Below are 19,920 nucleotides of genomic sequence, written 5' to 3'. Positions count from 1 at the left end.
TGGATATATCCATGTTATGTATGACACTACTTATGAGTTATGATGACATTTGATGCTTCCGAGTTCAGTCAGTTTGACTGGCCAGCCTCCCACGCTTAAGTGCTTAACGCTTTCGCTTCCTCCACGCACAACACACAAAAATGTGTATGAATATTTAGTATTTATGTATGTATGCTCATGCTCATACACAAAATGGAAGATGAATCTTGGAAGTTCAATTGAAGGAACAGTCTGAACAACAGACAAAGACAAGCAAATCGGGTTAGAGATTTGATTAAAGCGTGTAGTGGAATTCAACAAAATTAGGTCTCTCTCTCTCTCTTGTCACATTTACAACGTGAAGGCTTTACTGGCGGTCGCCGGTCTAACCAAATTGCCTTCGTTACTCCCCTCTTTTCCATTTTTCATTGCAAGTAAGAAGTTGTACAGCTCAGTGGCCTTGGCCCTTGAGTGGCGTGACACAAAGTTTTTAACACAATAGCATACTACATGTTACACTGCAAAATTAATCCGGATACCCTTCTACCCACATCTACACTGCACAATGCACATTACACTTGTACATTGAAAACATTTTCCTATCAAAAAATGGGGTCTTCTACCAACATATCAGGTTCCAACCTTCTACCAACTTAACCTGACACCGCATATCTTACCCCCATGAAAGTGAGATGTGCCATGTATGATATATGCGGTGTAAGATGATATTGATAGAGGGTCAGAAGGTGTGTTATTGTCAATTCAAAATCTGGAGATTTTTTCAATAGACGGCTGTAGTACTGCTCATTAGGTAAGTGTGAGTAGGATTCTTGTGGGGTTGGATATCTGAAAAACTAATAATTAAGTCTATTCTAACATGCATATAAATGTTAGCTAAGACCCCAACCGTTCAGGAGGGTTTGTGGATTGAGCCGTAAAGAAGTGTAGTGGTCATCATATAAAGTATTCATAGTAGTTTCATATTTTAGTCACCAATACTGATTCAAGCTTTCTGGATTTTTGCCCAATCAATTATTAAGGTTTTTAAAACTGAACCGTACAAAGAATTGTTTTGGGTCCCGTTTTTAGGTCATACAGTTTGACTGTTTGATTTGAATGAATGGCCTACTCTCATAAAATAAAAAATAAAAAATAACAAAAATAAGGGGCAAAAATCGTGTTTAGGTTGATAGTTTGACTATCCAAATCAACAATTCATTGACCAAATCAACAGTTTTTAGTCAAAAAGCAGTTCCGGACTGAAACGAAACCAATCAGGTGACCAATTCCTTGATTCAACCGTCCAATCCGGTCCAGATTTGAAAACATTGAGCTGTATCTCAAACGTCCACTAAGCCGGTTGCCCAAATTTGTGAGCTTATATGAAACGGAAATACACAATATTCACACCTAGGATCTTAATTCCTACAGGATCCATGAACAAGTTATGTAGAAGGTATTTTTCATTGGTAAAGATACGGCTTTGTCTCTTTTGCTAATCCAAATAAAAATGCTCTTGTAAATCCAAATGACAAACATTTCATAATCCAAGCCTAATCCCAACTGTACCAAACCTGCTACATAATTCCTGTTTTGCCATTTCCGGTCCTTTTTGCTTTTGGCCACCAGTTTCTATGTTGAACTGTGTTTGCCATTTCCTCTTGTTTAATTCAAGGTTTTAAAAATTAATACGGAAATAGAATTACTTTGGCCCCCAATTTTTTGGCAAATAATTTGACCACTCAGTTTGAATGGTCAATCCTTGATAAAAAATAAAAAATTCCAACTTCTTGGGCTTAAGTCTAACCCAAAGATAAAAAATCCAAGCTCTGTCTGTGTAAAATTTTGGGTTGGGCCCGCCCAAGTTGCACCCCTAGTGTTTTTAGATACAACACAATAAATTAATGTTTTAAAAAGCGACCCTGAATTAGAACTATTCTAGCCATCGGTTTTTGGGTTGATGATTCGACTGTCTAATTCAAACGGAAGACCCGTTTGGACAAAAAATTAAAATAAAAATAGTCGAAAAATGTTAAACGGGTCAGCAGTTCAATCACCTTGGTCAATGAGCCGTTGAGTGATTCAATGGTTTTTGGTCAGGGACTGGGCTTATGGGTAAAATAAAACTAGTTACCTAAACAGTTCTCGAGCCAAATGATCTAACCACCCAGATCAATGAATTGTTGACCGACTCAATAATTTTTTTATCAAAAACCAAATTTAGATAAAATAGCTGATTGCCCGAACAATTCCTATGCTGTTCGGATTGCTTGAACAGTTTTCAGGTCCAACAGTATAACCATTCGGATCAACAGTGGTTCGAAAACCATGCGATAAAATAATTAAAATAAGAATGCAAGAGCATGAGGCGAGGGGTAAAATTGTTATAATGATAAAAAAAAAAGGGAGGGGGGGTGGTGGGAGTGAATTGAAGTCATGAAGAAGGTGTGTAATGTGGAAACTGGGAAAGCTAAATAACATGATGATGATCATAAATTAGAAATGTTGGGAGAACGCAATCATGCCGAGGGCGTGAAAGCAGATCAAGTAGAGAAAGGCAATGGGTATATTAAATCGGAGCCGTTGATTAGACGAAAGAAAGAAAAAGGAAAGGTTGCATGTTGCATGTTTCATCATGCATGGCATGGGAAAAGGCGATTTGGATGAGAAGTTTTACTTGACCGCGTAGCCGTAGCGTTCACACGTGCAGGACAGGACAAAGTCACAACTCACAAAGAAGAAGAAAGAACCGAAAATTCCTTTACACTTTTCAACAAGGAATCAAATACCTTAGGCTTAGCTTAGCGTAGCTTAGCTTGGCTCACAGCCTAAACGTGCCGCCTGCCGTGCCTCGGCCTAAATCCTAATCTCCTGCTGCTCTTAAGTCTTAGCTTAGGGCCTTAGGCTTAGCAAGATTCGCATTATGTGAAGATAGGAAGGAAATTAGGAACTAGGAACGGCTCAAATTTTCTAACATAACATGAGGGACATTGTGATTGGACAAGAGTAGGGGGGATGGATGAATGGTCCACGTCCACCTTGGGTTTGATCATGGCTACAAAATATAATTGGGCCAAGGCCAATGGTTTGGCCCATTAGAGGCACGAGGATATGATGAAATATGAATGAGAATGATGAGGGAACATGGAAGTATCGCCTTCGCCTACTGTACTACTGATGATGACTGAAACGTGCATCTGATCTGCATCATAGACATAAGAGGGAGGGATTAGGTCGAGACAGGTGTAACAATTCTTTCAACAAAATTCCAAGCTCAGTTGCAGATGCAGTGCAAGTGGAGGGATTAGGGAAACTTCTTCTCCGACAAGCATTTTAAATATAGTCGACAGCATTCAGCCAGGCCCAGGGCCCAGGAGGGAGGACCGAGGATGGCAGTAAATAACTAAACAAGAAGCACCCCCGCCACAGTCCCGGCTTGCTGTTGCTGTTTGTTTTCTAAAATGGGGAGGACGGGTCAAACAAATCTAGGATGGCATCTCCGTAAATATCCTTTTGTAGAAGGATCAATATTCGGATCGGTCAATTTAATAATTATTACAGGGGGTCAGTGGGGGCCACCTGATGCCTGATGTGGTAAAAGATGAATGGGCCAAGGAGGAGAGAGACAAGTTAAAGGGGAAAAGAAAGACAAGACAGACAAAAGAAGAGGGGAGCGGGGAAGCCGGGGCATGGAGGGCCTGGCCATGCTGAGGCAACTAATTGGACAGGTTCAGGAGCTCTGGGAATTCTACGGCTCTCCTCCTCATTATCTCCACCACCACCACCACCACCACCAACAGCAGCTGCAGCACCGCCCCCATTATCAAACTCAACAGCATCAAAGGTCTTCTCTCTCTCTCTCTCTCTCACAGTACTGTGTATCTATTTTCAATCTCTCTCTCCTCTTTAATTTCTTAACTTCTATATCTGCCCTCTCGCATGTGTTGGGATTTTGAGAGTTTTCCGTGAAGGATTCTCTTAGACGATGAAGAATTTACCCATTTTAGTCGCATTGTGATCAATTGACACTTATTCATTTTCCTTTATTTCTTTGGTAATTAAGTAGTTCGGGTTCTTCTTCCCCTTGCGTTCTTCCTTCTACTGTTTGCCACCTTTCCTTCATTCTTTCTCCGTCTACTATATTCTACTTTTCTTTCGTTCCTTCTGATTTTCCCTCATTTTTCTTTCTTAGGTGGTTGGATTTTTTTTCCTTTCCACCCCCTTTTGGCTTTTTAGCTGTATATCTTGTTTTTGGTGTGAAACCGCATAGCCAGTCAGTCCGTGTTTTGTTTTTGGGGAATTCTTGTGTTTCTTTGCTAGTTAACCTGGTGCCGATGGGTATTTCCATCTAGTTCTTCCCTTGGATGGTCTTATTCAAATTTTCTTTATTTTTTCTCCTGAATTAAGTTTTATACACCACGTCTCTCGCATGTTATAGTGCGTTTCTTTCCTGATAATTATATTGATGTTGGAGTTTTCCCTTAATCGAGGGTTTTCTTTCCCTTCTTTAATTTTATTTTAAAAAAACTTACTTTCTTTCAGCATTTTAGAGAGTCTGTCTTCTGAGTATTTGGCGTCACAGTTAAAATGTTTTGTTTTTCTTAATTTCTAACTTTTCTTTCTTGGTTGTTGTCAGTACCTGGGGGATTCTAATTCTACAGGATTCTTATGTCATTGTTTTTTTTTTTTTTTTTTTCGTTCTGGTTTTGAAAGTATGGAGTCAGAATATTGATCGCATTTCAGCTCAATTTCTGATAAGAGTATCTGAACTTGGCATATAGTAAAGTTTGGAATTTTGCTTCCTTTTCTTTGCGGGAATAAAGTTATGCCTACACTTTCTTTCCGTGTTGCACTTGCAAAATTCTATAAGTTGTTCGATTTTGTAATCAGCCAAATATGCTATTCTTTTACTTTGATTCAATATCTAATTGGTAAGCAAGACAACATAGGCTATACTTTTGATAGCTATTATTTCAATTGTTTCTGATTTTCTGGGCGTATTCTTGGAAAAATTCCATCTTTGACCTACATGGACATTCCTGTCCTCTCACCGTGCGTTGGTAACGTGAAAACTTCCAGACCCATAACTGCGATCTGAGGAGACAGTCAGACAGAACAAAGTGTCTGCTGGTAGTATAGAAGTGTCATGAAGTCAAGCAGTCATTGAATGTCATGGATGTGCCTTTCATATGGTTTCACAGATCAGCTAATATCATGGCTGATTCTATTGGCAAAACGGGGGGTGTGTAGACAATCGACGTTTTGGGTCGGATTGTAAAGTAAATTGAAGTTAATGGTTGAGGTGGCTTATACTAGCATTAAATACTGGGGGGGAGAACCTTTCGCTGCTGTACATAAAAGTCTCTGTTACTGGTAAAAAAAAAAAACCAAACAGAACCTGTAATACTTCTCTTTTAGATGTAAAGCCTCATTTGGAGGGAACTAACACTGAAAGGGTTCCAAGCAAATAGTCCTTTTGGTTTGCCTGATAATGTATGATAATATAAACTTTCCAGTTATTTACATAAATAGACTTGTCTCACTATTCCTAAAAAAGAAAAAAAATATTAGTGTGGGGGTGACAGTATATGACTGTCGTGAAGGATCTTTCCTACTCCTCCAAGTCATTTGGAGAGTGCTGTTGTCTATTTTAATCTTCTGTTATCAATTTTAAACAGTGTTACTCAGAAAACTATTACATCAATGGTGTTGATTTAAGGGATTATCTACAGGCCTAAGTAGTAATTAAAAGCTTCATTTCCAAGTCATAACAAGTGATGAAAACTAATGGTTTTGTCAGATAATTTGGCATTCCTCTCCTTTTCATCAATACTTGAATGACTTTTTATTTTTTCGAATATGCTTATCAACGTGTAGTTAATGAAAATGTTGATGCCAACTTTCTTATGTACTTGTAGAAAATACTTACATGGTTGTCAAGGCAATGTCTGCATGTGAAAAAACATACACCAAAGATCAGGGCTGTACCCAGTCTACCCCTCCTTAAGATCTCAGTTAGCTGAGACCAACATTGGGTAACGACCTTTTTTAGACACAAATTTACTTGTCGACCTTGAGAGTCTCCTCCAAAGGTGGGGTTTCCATGAAACACTGGTTTTAGTGGAAGTTGTAGCTTGATAGAATAGAATTGTCAGAACAACCCTAAGTTTGTCAGACAGCATTTTTTTCTTGATCAGCAGTCACACCAAGCTTGGTTGATGATGGTGAATCTCTCAACTCAACTAAGACTTGACACATCTATATGGGGTAAGCTACATGAAACCTGTTTTGCCATTCCACTCTGTTTAGTGTGGACAATAATGGTGAATCTCCACTTCTCAAATCAACTGAGTATGTCTTATCTTGTACTTAATCAGTTCTAGTACTCCTACATTAATATCTTTTTGGTTTCTGTTTCCTACTTCAAGATTCAATTCTAGATGCATACATTTATGTTGCACGATTGAAATAATATTCCTTAACATCAAGTTCTATTCCCATAATTCTCATTGGTCTCTACAGGCCTTTCTATTTCTACCTGAAATGTCTACTAGTGTGATCTCAACTCCCAAGAGGGCTTGGTTTCCTTATGTGTGTGTTTCAAATACTTCTTGAATCTGTTGTATTGTTGTTGTTGTTGTCGTTCCTTGGCTCGATCCCTGGTTTATTTCTTGTTTACCTATCTTCTGAAATTCTTGTTGGTGCTTTCTAGGGTTTCTCTCATTGGTCTTAATTTTATTGAGCCTTGTTAACTTAGCTGAAATTATGGCAGCTACTTGAAATTAGTTTTGCTACTTGGGTCCACTCCTCAAGTAAGGGGCCATTGCTTGGTGCAATGGTAAAATCTTGGGATGACAAATGTAAGAACATGGGTTGAAGTCTAAGAGCAGCATTTTGTGCAAAATAATGCTGGAGGTTAGGTGTGTATCCAGTCAATCCCTCCCAAGACCCTGGACAGCTGGGACCAACATTGGTAATGACCCTTGTGATTCTTGCAGTCCAAGTAAGAAAGTTCACTGATGGCTCGCATTTGGCAAAATGTTTGTCTAGAAATATATTATGGTTCCTATTGTTCATGATCCCTGTGCAGATTTAGCTACTAGTAGGATGTCAATAATCTACCATGGACAAAGAGATCTGAGTGAAGTAGGACTTTATTTGGAGCTAAAGTTATGTTGTTTAATCATTGCTTGAGGTAAGGCACCCTTTCCAAAAATAACGAGGGATTTATTTATGCCAACTGATCAACACATATGAGTGCACATAACTAGTGGTTAAAATGCAAATGGTTATCAACCATATGGACTATTTAGATCCTGGTAAATTGGTTATTGATTATCTTTTGGTGTGGATATTTCAGAAGTAGAAGGGATTTCATATGCTATCTTACCAAGGCATTGCATTTACTTTTTTTGTTTTTCTAAGCAAACCATCTGCTGGTGCTGGTTTGGATATTTATTTTTTGAATCTTAAAGAAGAAAGTCTGTATTCCTTTCAACTCCTATTTAGGTAAAGTATATGGCTGCATACTTATGTTCCTTTGTGATAGTTATGATGTGTTTGTAAAATGCTGAATGTTTTTATCTTTGTCCATGTTTTGTCATTATTCATATTTAAGTAAATACTGATAACTACTTTATCCATTGGTGTCCACATTATTCCCATTTGAGTACATCATCCTTGATTTTGTATTGTCAGTAGCTAAACAAATGTTTCTTCAGTATTTAGTTAAATCCTTTCTTCATGAGGAATTTCATGGGCCTGGAGGGTGATCTTCAAAAACAGGAACATAATGAAGAAAGGAATTAGATGGGCCATAGCCCATAGGCAATTTGATCACTCTATTTTAGTTTATACAATTGGTCATCAATGTCCCACTAATTAAAAAGACCCCAAGCCCAATGGACTAAGGAATGGACTTAAGTTTGAGAGTCTCAGATCTCATAGATTAGACCAACAAATCATGGAAAACTGATAGATTAAACTAGTTGGTCCTGAGGACATTGGGAAAGAAATCAAAGGAATCCCAGTTCCCCTATCAATCAGTGAGGATAAGATGTGGTGGGGAGAAAATCCAAGGGGACACTTCTCTATTAAATCAGTGTTTCAAATGTTGTTAAAAATAACATGGCTGATAATAGATCCTTGAAGGCAATTAAAAAAAATATTGAAGGTTAGGTGCTATCCCAAATTTAGGATCTTTCTGTGGTTCATGTTGAATGAATTGCTCATAAAGAAAAAGGTATGAATATTAATTCAGAATGCCCATTTGTTAGGAAGGAGTGAAAGATATAAACCATACTTTTGAAGATTGTTTTCTTACTAAGCAGGAATGGATGAGCATCAATGGATACTATTATGGATTCATGGTTCAGCAGACATGTAACTCTCAATCTTCGAATGGTGGATCAAAATGAAAGATGAAAAGTGATGAGAAAAATAAAAAAGGTTGCATGTATCCTATGGATCATTTGAAAAAGTAGAATCTCCTCCATCAAATTATTGAGAAAGCTTGGGGAATCTTTATTGGATATGTTGAAATGAGCAAGGAAGAATTCAAAGCTGAGTCAAGATAATCGGAAATTGATTGAATGGGAAGCTGTAGTTACCCATGATATCAAGATAAATTTTGATGCATCCAATCTAAAAAGTGGTCTCTTATCCATTGGATGCATGGCAAGGAACAGGGAAGAACAAACCCTTGGGAATTAAGTCAAAACCAACAGGAAAAATGACCATAACAATTGCAGAAGCCTGGGTAGATCTCACATTTTGTCTAGGGAAATAGGACACAAGAATGTAGGATTCAAGGAGATTGAAGAATTGTAATCGATAGCTTGAATAACTCATGCAAGCCTTGTTAGAGCATCTCCAACCTTCTTCAGGACTGTCACAAACAAAATTACAATGGAAGGGGATATGGAGGTCAAATATTCTCTCATACAAGGTGTAGGCTTGGCACTGTGAAGACGGTCCAAGTTTTGGAGATAGTGAGTAGGATGTTGGGAAGAATAATGGCATCAGAGACAAGACTGGGTTAGAGAGATAGAAATGGAAATCTCAGGGAATAAAGGACTGGGTGATGCTAGGGTTAGAGAGCTCAGAGAGTGACTTAAGTCTGAGCAGGAAGAATTAACTTGAAGGCCAAAATGATGGAATCAATGGAAGTCCTTTTTCTCATCATGAACCCTGTTATTTATAGACGAGGAGAGGGCTCACTTCGTGCATGGGCAAGAATTCTAGAATATTCCCTAGGTGGTCAAGAGCATTCTAGGGGCTGAGAATTCCAGAATATTCTTCGGGTAGTTAAGGGCTCGAGTCCTTGGTCTCTCTAATAAGGACATGTGTCGGGCTGTGATGCAGGGAACATATTTGCTTTTACAGTTGCTTGCTCCCTAGTCTGCAGTTTACTTTATTTACTTTGTCTTACAACCCACGAAACGAAATATATCTGTGGTTGACCTCTACAGGGAGAGTCTGTGGTCCTCCTTAGACAAGTTTTACTAGCAAGATGACTGCGGAGCCTGTAGTCCTGCTACTGTGGTTATTCTATGGCAATGCTTTGGTATTATATAATTCTATCCCCTTATACAGGGAAGCAAACAAAGGCACAAATTGGTTAGCAAATATTTGTCACAATAGAGTTGTTCTATGCAACTGTAATAATCTTAAGCTAGCAAGGATCTAAACTATATGATGAATAAAAAAATGGATCTAAACTATATCGTTGTAATGGATTCTTTGGGACATGCTACCTCCCAATGTATTTAGCTCCTTTTCCATCTTACCAAAAGCCCTTTTTTCTTGGATGCATGGAAATATAGTTAAATTAAATGCTGCCAGATCTACTTGAAGTATGGAATGACAAACATTCTTTGTATGTAATTGTTTGGCAGCAGGAATCCATCAAAAGAGAGAGAAAAAATTGTTTGGAGTAGGTGTTTAATTTGGTCTAATAGTATCCTATAAATGAGGGTAAATGTAGAAAAAGCTTATGTGGAGCTCTTAATTCAGAGTTGAGACATCTCCACATCTCTAAACTATTAAACTATATATTTGTCCATTTATCCTAATCATTTTATCTTCTAGATTACTTATTCTGGTGAATACCACCCTGATGGTTCCATGAGTTAGATGCTTACCATTATGACATAAGTTTGAGAATGCTATAACTCAAGGTGTCATCAGCATGTTGGAGAGTTCAAATCTGCCCCCCACAGAATGTGCCCCAAAAACGTCCCACAGCACATCCCAACCATGTATTGGGAACATCTCCCAATGACAAGTACGAGAGGTGTTCTCAATGCATGCTGATGTGTGCATGTGGGGCGTTTTTGGGGCGCATTCTGTGGGAGACACTAAAACACACTTAAACATTACATAGGCATAACTCTATCGCTATACGAGAAATCCCCATGAGATCCTGCTTTGGCCAGGCTGTCTGGTACAGAATTTAACTCTCTGGGAATCCAGAGCAGGAATGCATACAGAATTCCAGTATATCTTGAGCCTGTAACTGGCTTTTTGCCTTGATTAATCTTGAAAGCTGTGGGTAGCTTTAAGTGTGAGATGGAGTGATAATTTAGCCTAATAGATATATTCCCTGCTTTTAACATGCTTGAACAAGCATGCCTACATATGTTTTTTTTATGCAGTTGCGGAGATCTTTTTAAATGTTTCTAGAAGGTGTCTTGTACAGTTATACATGGGTGATGATGGTTGGAAGCCAAGAACAAAAATAAGAAGAAACTGAACAAAATGGAACAATACATATTTTGCTAACTCCATAGACACAGGGACTATTCCTCCAATAACCCAATAGATGTTTCAGGAACTTGCTGGAAAAAAAAAGGTTTACCTGCAGTCAAAGATGTCGATGAGTTCCTCATAATGCATTAATTCAATACTCCAATTTCAGTGTCCCAGAGCTCCAAGCTTCAATGATCAATATTCCTACTGCTAGGATCTGACCTGCCTAACTGGAACAGTGGTCAGTAGCTTCAGCTTTGTTGCATGGTAGTTCTCTCATGCAGAAATCAGTGTTTTAAAAGATCACTCGGAAATGGAGCCGCTTTTCCATCAGGGTGGCAGGCCAGTGGTTCAACTGTCTCAGTCAAATCATGATGTCATCATCATCATCATCTAATCCTTATCTCAACTATATGAGGTTGGCTACATGATGTGAAATTATGAGTGCTTGACTCATGATGTCATAAATAAAAATAATAAAAAAGATAAAATTGAACAAAATTACAGAAATGAGAAATTTTGTTATTAATAATTGAAATGGTTAAAGATACGGAAAAAGAAAAAGATAATAGGTTTCTGACCCATGACCTGCTGACAGGGTCAGATGGTTCAACGGTTCAACTGGCCGGTCATCAGGTTGCTAGGTGATGGGTCAACTGGATCAACCAGCCAGTTCAACCACAGTTAGAAAACATTGGCAGAAATGCAACATGGGAGGGATTAGATAGTTTCAGGGTGTTTCACAAACTTCCTAGTGTATGCCTTCAATGAAAGACAACGCTGAATTCCTCATTATGCCTTAGGTCAATTGCACTATCCTAGAGCTTCAAGCTTTAAAGTACCATTATTTCCAATAGGTTCCAAGCTGTCCTTGTATGACAGAGATTCAGCTTTGGTGCAAGGTAGTTTTCTTATGCAGAAATGCGGTGGCTGGTAGTTTTTTTTTTTTCATGTTTTAATCTTCCATTGCTCAAAACTGTAGCCTTCTTTTGGGGGAGGGAGGGGGTAGCTATAACAGTGGCTGGAATGTACTAAAACAATTCTAAATAATGGTCTTGGTCTGGATTATGGACATCAAACCAAAACCCTTTATATGCTTGGAGGTGGCATTTTTAGAAGGGAATAAAAACTTAAATGACCTTCACATACAACTCTCTGCCCCCAAAGAAAAAGAAATGGAAAATGAATATAAAGTTAATGTACAAGAAAAATAATAATAATAATGCCTTAACAGGACTAAAGAAGATCAAAACAGCCCTAAAGATCAAAACATGAAAAAAAAAGTCTCCTTTTCGACAATTGAGTTTCATAAACTGCCCATGTGTCTTCAGGGTACAAGAAGACCTAGTTACTGCATACAACCTTCTCCTCGTCCTTTCACATGCTTCATGTAACTCTTTCCAATTAGTTTCTCAAACATCCTGACCTGCTATCATCTCTTTATTTGATCTCACTCCTCAACTGTCTTACAATTTTCTCATTATTCGTAAAATTGATTGACAGTCTAGGCTAGGTGCATATAGATCCCCAGACCCATATCATGACCTGCTATATTCTCACTTTTTTGTTTCTTATCAAATCTGGGTTTGATAAGACAGAAGGAGGTCCCATGGTTTTGTTTGCTGATGGCATCGTTTTAATTGATGAAACTAATGAAGGATTAAATACAAAATTAATCTTAAGGACAAATGCCTTAGAAATAAGAGTTTTTAAAGTAAGTAGGACTAAAACAGAATGTATGATATGCTGATTAATAACAATATGGGTGCAAATCAGAGTACATTTAGGATTGGAGACCAATAAATAACTTAGTGTGACTGTTATGACCCAGAAATTTGACACACAGTTCACAGACTTACATCAGCGTTCACACACTCGAACATCAACAAAAGAGACTAGTATTCATTCAGCAGAAAACATTAATAGTTGGTCGGTTCTTCGAGAGACCGCCGGCTCTCCCTAACACTCACAATATTCTTTACTCAAAGAAAAACATACCCCCCTATCCCCCAAAGCCTCTTCTTATACTCTTTTGATAGCATAACTGACACCCTCTATAAATGCCCAACTGGCCTAGTTATAAATGCCCAAAAACTCTTCTTTTTTCATAACTGAAATAGCTATAAATGCCCGAAGACTCTCCTTATTCCCTCCAACTATAATTGCCCTCAAGTGATTAATTGTTCAATTATCCCCCCCCCCCCCCCCCTAGCTGATTGTTGACCTTTCCTCTTCCTGGCATACGTAAGGTTAATTGGGGCTATCATTACCCGCCGCCCAAAGTCTAACCTTGTCCTCAAGTTTAAAATGAGGAAACTGGTCTCGAAGTAAGTCAAAAGGCTCCCAAGAATCTTCAAAATCAGGCAGGTCCCACCAATGAATAAGCACTTCCAACCAGTAACTCCAGGCATAGTGGACGGACGCACACCGCGCACGGCAGCAGGATAATGGAGCTTTGCAACTCTTCCAGTCTCTAAATAAAATTCCTTCTTTCTTTGAAAGCTAGACCTTTTCAATCTCTTGACTGCTTCCCTTGTTCCATCAGGTAAAAGCCCACTATATGTGCCACCAGTCTTGGCATTTCCAACAAGACGGTTACCTTTACTGAAATTCTTTGTAATTGGCCTCATTTCCTCATTGCTGAAGACTTTCCATGATGGGGTAACTGATGCAGATGTTGATGGATTAGATGCTTTGCGAGACCTTCTGCGCCTCTTGCTCCTCCTGTATGCAAGCAACCAAATTACAACAGCCAAAGTTGTGCAAAGGATCATCCCACTAACAGTTGCAAGGATGATAAGATACTCCTTGTGGCGACACAGATGGTAGCATTTGTTCTCTATATCAAGCATACAGATGAACTCATGAGAGTTGTTGCATCTCTCACCCACAAGGGTTGGCTGGCCATTAGTCACCGATGTACAGGTATTGATTAGATTAATGCCTTTGCATGATGATTTGGAGCCATTGGAGTGAAATGGTGCCCCAGGGGAGATGGACTCATTCCGATGTGTTGCATTGTCGGCCCACTTCCAACTAAAACCACCTGTAGAATTGAAGCCTCTTCCTCCAACCCAGCAGCCTCTTGCTGTATTAGTGTAGAGTTTTCCAGCAAAACTTAGTTCCTTGGCTGATGTCAGTGCTGCCAAGTGCCCATTATAATCCCTACATCGGGACTCTGATTCATCCCAATAACTGGAGTTTTCTATCACCCAAAACACTTGCTCTTATTCGGACTGATTACCGACAGGTCTCATAGGGGAGCAAAGAGCACCTTGAATTGGCGACGATATTCCTTAACAGTAGAAGACTGATGTAACGAGAAGAGCTATTCCTGTAAATTACCCTCCTGAGTTGATTGAAAACGTTCAAGGAGGAGTTCCTTGAATTCTGTCCAACCACGAAAAGGTCGCCTACCATCCTCCCAATAATACCAAGCCCGTGCATCACCCTCTAAACAGACCACTGCCACCCGCAGACGTTTTGCCGGAAGCAAGCCACTAATCTCAAAATAGCGCTCTGCGCGAAAAATCCAGCCGTCCGGATTTTCCCCATAAAAAATGGGCAACTCCAACTTCCGAGGAAGTGGATCAGAAGTATGTTCCGACACTGACATTGAAGAAGACGTCAGGAAAACTGCACTCTTCCCTTTGTCAGCCGCACGACTCGATGTGACTAAAGGAGGAGCAATGTCAGTTGCAGACAAAGGAGCTGAATAGGCCTGTTGCTGAAGCAACAAATCAAATCGTCTCACCAGATTGTACCGAGTTCTCTAGGGACGAGATCTTTGAAAGTCCAGCAGCTACCTTATCTGGATCGAGTCGCTGAAACTCATTGCGTAAGCCATCCATCTCCAAACGAAATTCAGAATGCAGAGAAGTCAAGCGTTCTTCGAAACCCTCCACCTGCGATGCCACTTCCTTAACTGTCACCATGGCCGAGGAAAGACGAGCTCTGATACCACTGTTATGACCCAGAAATTTGACACGCAGTTCACAGACTTACATCAGCGTTCACACACTCGAACATCAACAAAAGAGACTAGTATTCATTCAGCAGAAAACATTAATAGTTGGTCGGTTCTTCGAGAGACCGCCGGCTCTCCCTAACACTCACAATATTCTTTACTCAAAGAAAAACATACCCCCCTATCCCCCAAAGCCCCTTCTTATACTCTTTTGATAGCATAACTGACACCCTCTATAAATGCCCAGCTGGCCTAGTTATAAATGCCCAAAAACTCTTCTTTTTTCATAACTGAAATAGCTATAAATGCCCCAAGACTCTCCTTATTCCCTCCAACTATAATTGCCCTCAAGTGATTAATTGTTCAATTATTCCCCCCCCCTAGCTGATTGTTGACCTTTCCTCTTGGCATACGTAAGGTTAATTGGGGCCTATCAGTGACCTTTTCAGTACCTTGGTTCGACAATCCATAACAAGGGAGAGATTGAAGAGGATGTTGCTCATAGAATTATAGTAGAATGGGCAAAAGGAAAATTCTACAGAACAGTTGTAAGGCCAGCTATGTTGTATGGACCAGAGTGTTGGACAGTCAAAAAACAATATGTCCAGAAAATGAGTGTGGCAGAAATGCATAGGCTGAGATGGATGAGTGGAAAAACTAGAAAGGATAGGATCAGAAATGAAGTCATTCATAGGAACTTAGGAGTAGCTCCAATAGGTAATAAAATGAGGGAAAATACTCTAAGATGGTTTGCTGTGCATAGAAGACCATCAACAGCATATAAGAATCGATTTGTTACAAATTGAAGGGGCTAGAAGGGCAAGGGGTAGATAAAAAGGACACGGGTAGAAGTAGTAAGAAATTATTTGAATGCCAATAATTTAACAATGAATATGGCATTAAATATAACAGACTGGTTAAACAGGATTCATGTAGTGAACTCCATATAGTTGGGATAAGGCTTGGTTTGATAATGATGATGATCAAATCTGGGTTTGGATATGATAGTGTATTCCAGATTTAGACTTACCAGGTAACCGGTTACTGATCAGGTATTCAGGTATATGAAGTATTCTTTTAGAACTGAATACTAAAATTCACATCATTACACACAGACAATTAAAACAAAAGGTAAAAAAGAAATTACTTACCTCCATGAATTTCAGGGTCCAGTGTTGGACCTGGATTCCTAGAGGGTGTGGACCCTACTAAGAGAGGTCAGTGTGTCAGATATCTGGGTAATCAGACATCATTGCCACCCCAAATAATTTTTATTTGTCTCTCTCCCTCATAGAGGGTATTTTGCTCCTTCCTAGGTATACTAGAGGCCTGGACTGACATCAAATGTATTCGGTTGAGCAGATTTGAGTTGAAATGGGAACACATCTTGTCTTGGGTGCTGTGAATGGATGTGTTGGAATGCATTTTGTGTTGTTTCAACTTTGTTTGCCCCATGCCACTCCTAATGGTGCCTACATGTTTGCCCTATATTACAATATTGTGCAGTGCGTTTTATGCCAAAACATCTATTCCTAATATAATTTAAATGCCATAATTCAAGCCTAATTTTCCAACTTGAAACATTATCGTACCAAACACCTTGGCAATTTGACTATCTTGCAATTTACTGCAAATGTGCTAGTGAGTGCATAAAAACAGAATGACATTATTTCATGAATCTGACATGTGACAGTTGAATTTGTGGTAGGCAAAATATGTGAGCACCAGTATTACTGGCCGATATCCCAATTCTCTAAATTGATCCAGGTTGTGATTATGATTGCTTTTAAGGTTCAACAACCTTTAAAGAAGGAAACAATTCATGGAAGAACATATAAATGGAGGGACTTGTCCATAACAAGAGAATTTTTTGTTGTCCCCTTTAGAAGTAACTTTGTACCTAGATAAAGTCCTGAGGGGTATACATCACTGATTGAAAAGGGTTTACGCTTGAAACATAGGTATTTAGAAGAACCTTGGGGTTCTAATTTAAGCATGTGTTTAGGCATTCTGCTTCCTACAGAAATGAGAAGCCAAAAATACCTACTTGTCCTTCATCTAAAGACAAAATGGCTGCACATCCTACAGGAGCACTTCTGTGTTACTATTACCAAGCACCACTGAAATGTCAAAAAGTGCTTTCCAGGAGCAATCCCTAATCGGGGCTCCTTTATTTTTTTTTTTCTTTTGGAAAAAGGTAAAGTAATTTTATCCAATGAGAAAGCAAATTACAACAAGACTCAGACCAACTAGGTCTTCCTGGGCCCAAAACATATTACAAGAACATCCATGATTTAGTACAAAGAAGGAGGGAAACATTCTGACTTTTAAACTCCTCATTCACTGACACCCGGGAGCAAATCATCCCCACCACTTTCTGCACAATCTCATCTGGACTTTTTGATTGATTACAGAAAATTCTATTATTTCTTTCCATCCAAATGGACCAAAGAACAGCCTGCGGAATAGTATTCCAAACAAGCCTGCCTTTCTTGCTAAGACCCTCCAATCTGCACTCATAAACAGTTCCTTCACAGACTTAGGCATAGCCCAACACACCTCTAGTTTCTTGAAGAAATGTCCCCGGATTGAAGAGGAAATCGGACAGTGAATGCACAAATGATCTATAGATTCAGCACCCCTGCCGCATAAAACATAGGAGGGATCAGGAATCTGAACACCCCTTCTCTCCAAGTTGATCCTAGTTAAACATTTATTCAAAACCATTGTCCGAACCAGGAAGTTAACCTTGGAGGGACAGGTGGGGTTCCAAATCTGCCCATCCGGGAAGTTCTCCTGACCTGAGCTGCACATCTTAAGGAAAAGGGATTTAGCTGTGAATCTACCATCTGCATTCCACTTCCGAGTCCATTCATCTTCCATATTTATATCGATTCTCTGATTTTGAATATGCCCCAACAGACCTACATACTCCTCCACTTCCCAGTCTAGCAAATTCCTCCTACATAGGGGAGTCCAAGTAAAGGAGCCCCTAGAGGTAGTAATGTTATCAGCAACTGAAGAATCGTGATTCACTGCAATTTGGAATAGCCAGGGAAAAGCATCAGCCAAAGGGCCTTCCTTACACCAGGAATCCTTCCAAAACTTAATTCTATCCCCTTTTCCAACTTTAAAATTGACCCCGTTTATGAAAAGAGTACTGATCTTAGAAATACCAGCCCAGAGAGAGCTACCCCCAAATGAATATCCATCATCATCCCATCTTTCTTAAATCTGGCCTTCTATCAATCTATGATCTATTCTCTACTCTCGAAATGAAAGATCAAGGTGTCATTCTTATACTTGCTTTCCAACAGAGTGTATAGTTATTGAAATCTGTGCTTTGGGTATCTTGAGTCGGCTTAAGATTCGGTAGACATCAACATATTCATTAATGTGAATTTATAGAAGTGGTATTTTCTTATGCAAATTCATACATTTCTGAGAGGTACAATTTGGTAAGTGCAGTTTCAGTTTTAAAATAAATATTTCAGCTCAACCATATTATGATTATGTTTTTTGTTTATTTACTTCTTTCATGTTCGTCGGACTTTCCAACTATAGCCTTTTGCTTTCAAATTTAGTATATATACTTCGATAATTCTTTTCGAGCAAGGCTTTTCAGAGAGGAATATCTTGAGTGTTTCCTTTTCTCTTGCCAGATGGTGCTTTCTTGATCTTGATGACAACTCTCTGGATAATGGTTACTACAATCTTATAATGAGGGGAGGGAAGTCCAGTGATCTAAAGATGGTAGAAAACTACAAGCCACCACCCACCAAGAAATCTCGAAGAGAGCGTAACCGTGAAAAGTTGGTTGAAACTGTTGGTTCAACTGAAATAATGGAACAGCAGATTTGGAAAGAATTCCCTGAGGACCTGTTTGAAGCTGTTATTGCAAGACTCCCCATAGCAACATTCTTCCGTTTCCGTTCAGTTTGCCGGAAATGGAATTCCTTGCTGACCTCCCATAGTTTCTCTCAGCATTGTGCTGAGGTGCCACAAGGCCATCCCTGGTTCTATACCATAACTCATGAAAATGTCAACAGTGGAGCCATGTATGATCCTTCTACAAAGAAATGGCACCACCCGTCCATCCCTTGTCTGCCTACAAAAATAATCATTCTCCCAGTGGCTTCAGCAGGTGGTCTTGTATGCTTTCTGGATATTGGTCATAGGAACTTCTACGTATGTAACCCTTTGACTCGCTCATTCAAAGAGCTGCCTGCAAGATCAGTCAGGGTCTGGTCTCGTGTGGCAGTTGGGATGACTCTGAATGGGAATAATTCCACCAGCAGGGGCTACAAAATCCTCTGGGTTGGATGTGATGGTGAGCATGAGGTCTATGATTCAGAGAAGAACACTTGGACCCGTCCAGGAAGCATGCCGTCGAACATCAAGCTACCCCTGGCACTGAACTTCCGGTCACAGGCTGTATCAATTGATGATACGCTATACTTCATGCGTGCTGATCCAGAAGGGATTGTATCCTATAATATGACTAGTGGGGTTTGGAAGCAGTTTCCTATTCCGGCACCACCCCATCTGACAGACCATACCCTCGCAGAATGCAGGGGTAGGATCTTGCTTGTTGGGTTGCTGACAAAAAATGCAGCAACATGTGTTTGCATATGGGAGCTGCAGAAGATGACACTCTTGTGGAAGGAGGTTGACAGAATGCCAAATATCTGGTGCTTGGAATTTTATGGAAAGCACGTTAGGATGAATTGCTTGGGTAACAAGGGATTGCTGATGCTGTCTTTGAGGTCGAGGCAGATGAATCGTCTGGTTACTTATGATATCGCAAGCGGGGAGTGGCGGAAAGTTCCAGGTTGTGTGCTCCCACGTGGGAGGAAGCGACAGTGGATTGCTTGTGGCACAGCGTTTCACCCGTGCCCAACTGCTTTGGCCTGATTTTGCCTTTTCATGTAGCTTTCTTTAGCTTGCAGCAGCATCGGTTCGAAATCCAAAGTGGATATTATTCCTATCATCAATTGTGGATATTATTAGCAACGCCTCTCTCTTTCTCTCTTTCTCTCTTTCTCTCTCTGCCAATTTAATTATTTGACCTTGCTCCAAGTTTTTTGTATTTTGGGATTTTCATTCTACCCTTTAGGTTAGGTAACGAGGATGCAGATGATGACTTATTTCCAATTACGTGGTTCAGCTAACCCTTCCTTCCATGGCTTGGGCCTTAAGAATTATTTCTGTGGTGTGGCCGTCGT

The 19,920-nt window shown here is 39.6% G+C and overlaps 1 protein-coding gene across 1 annotated transcript; it reads left to right on the top strand.

Moving 5' to 3' along the window:
* The first annotated feature begins 3,226 nt into the window (after positions 1 to 3,226).
* On the top strand, positions 3,227 to 19,774 carry LOC148853506 (F-box only protein 6-like). Its single transcript, XM_088941201.1, has 2 exons — positions 3,227 to 3,823; positions 18,358 to 19,774. Exons 1-2 carry the CDS (start codon positions 3,585 to 3,587, stop codon positions 19,607 to 19,609), a joined length of 1,491 nt encoding a protein of 496 aa, XP_088797327.1. The 5' UTR covers positions 3,227 to 3,584; the 3' UTR covers positions 19,610 to 19,774.
* The last annotated feature ends 146 nt before the right edge of the window (positions 19,775 to 19,920 follow it).

This window comes from Nelumbo lutea, chromosome 4 (assembly GCF_056320005.1).
Source record: "Nelumbo lutea isolate HS-2025 chromosome 4, American lotus-T2T, whole genome shotgun sequence".
Taxonomy (NCBI): Eukaryota; Viridiplantae; Streptophyta; class Magnoliopsida; order Proteales; family Nelumbonaceae; genus Nelumbo; species Nelumbo lutea.
Note: the sequence above shows the minus strand (reverse complement) of the source record. Positions and strands in the feature narration are given on the sequence as shown.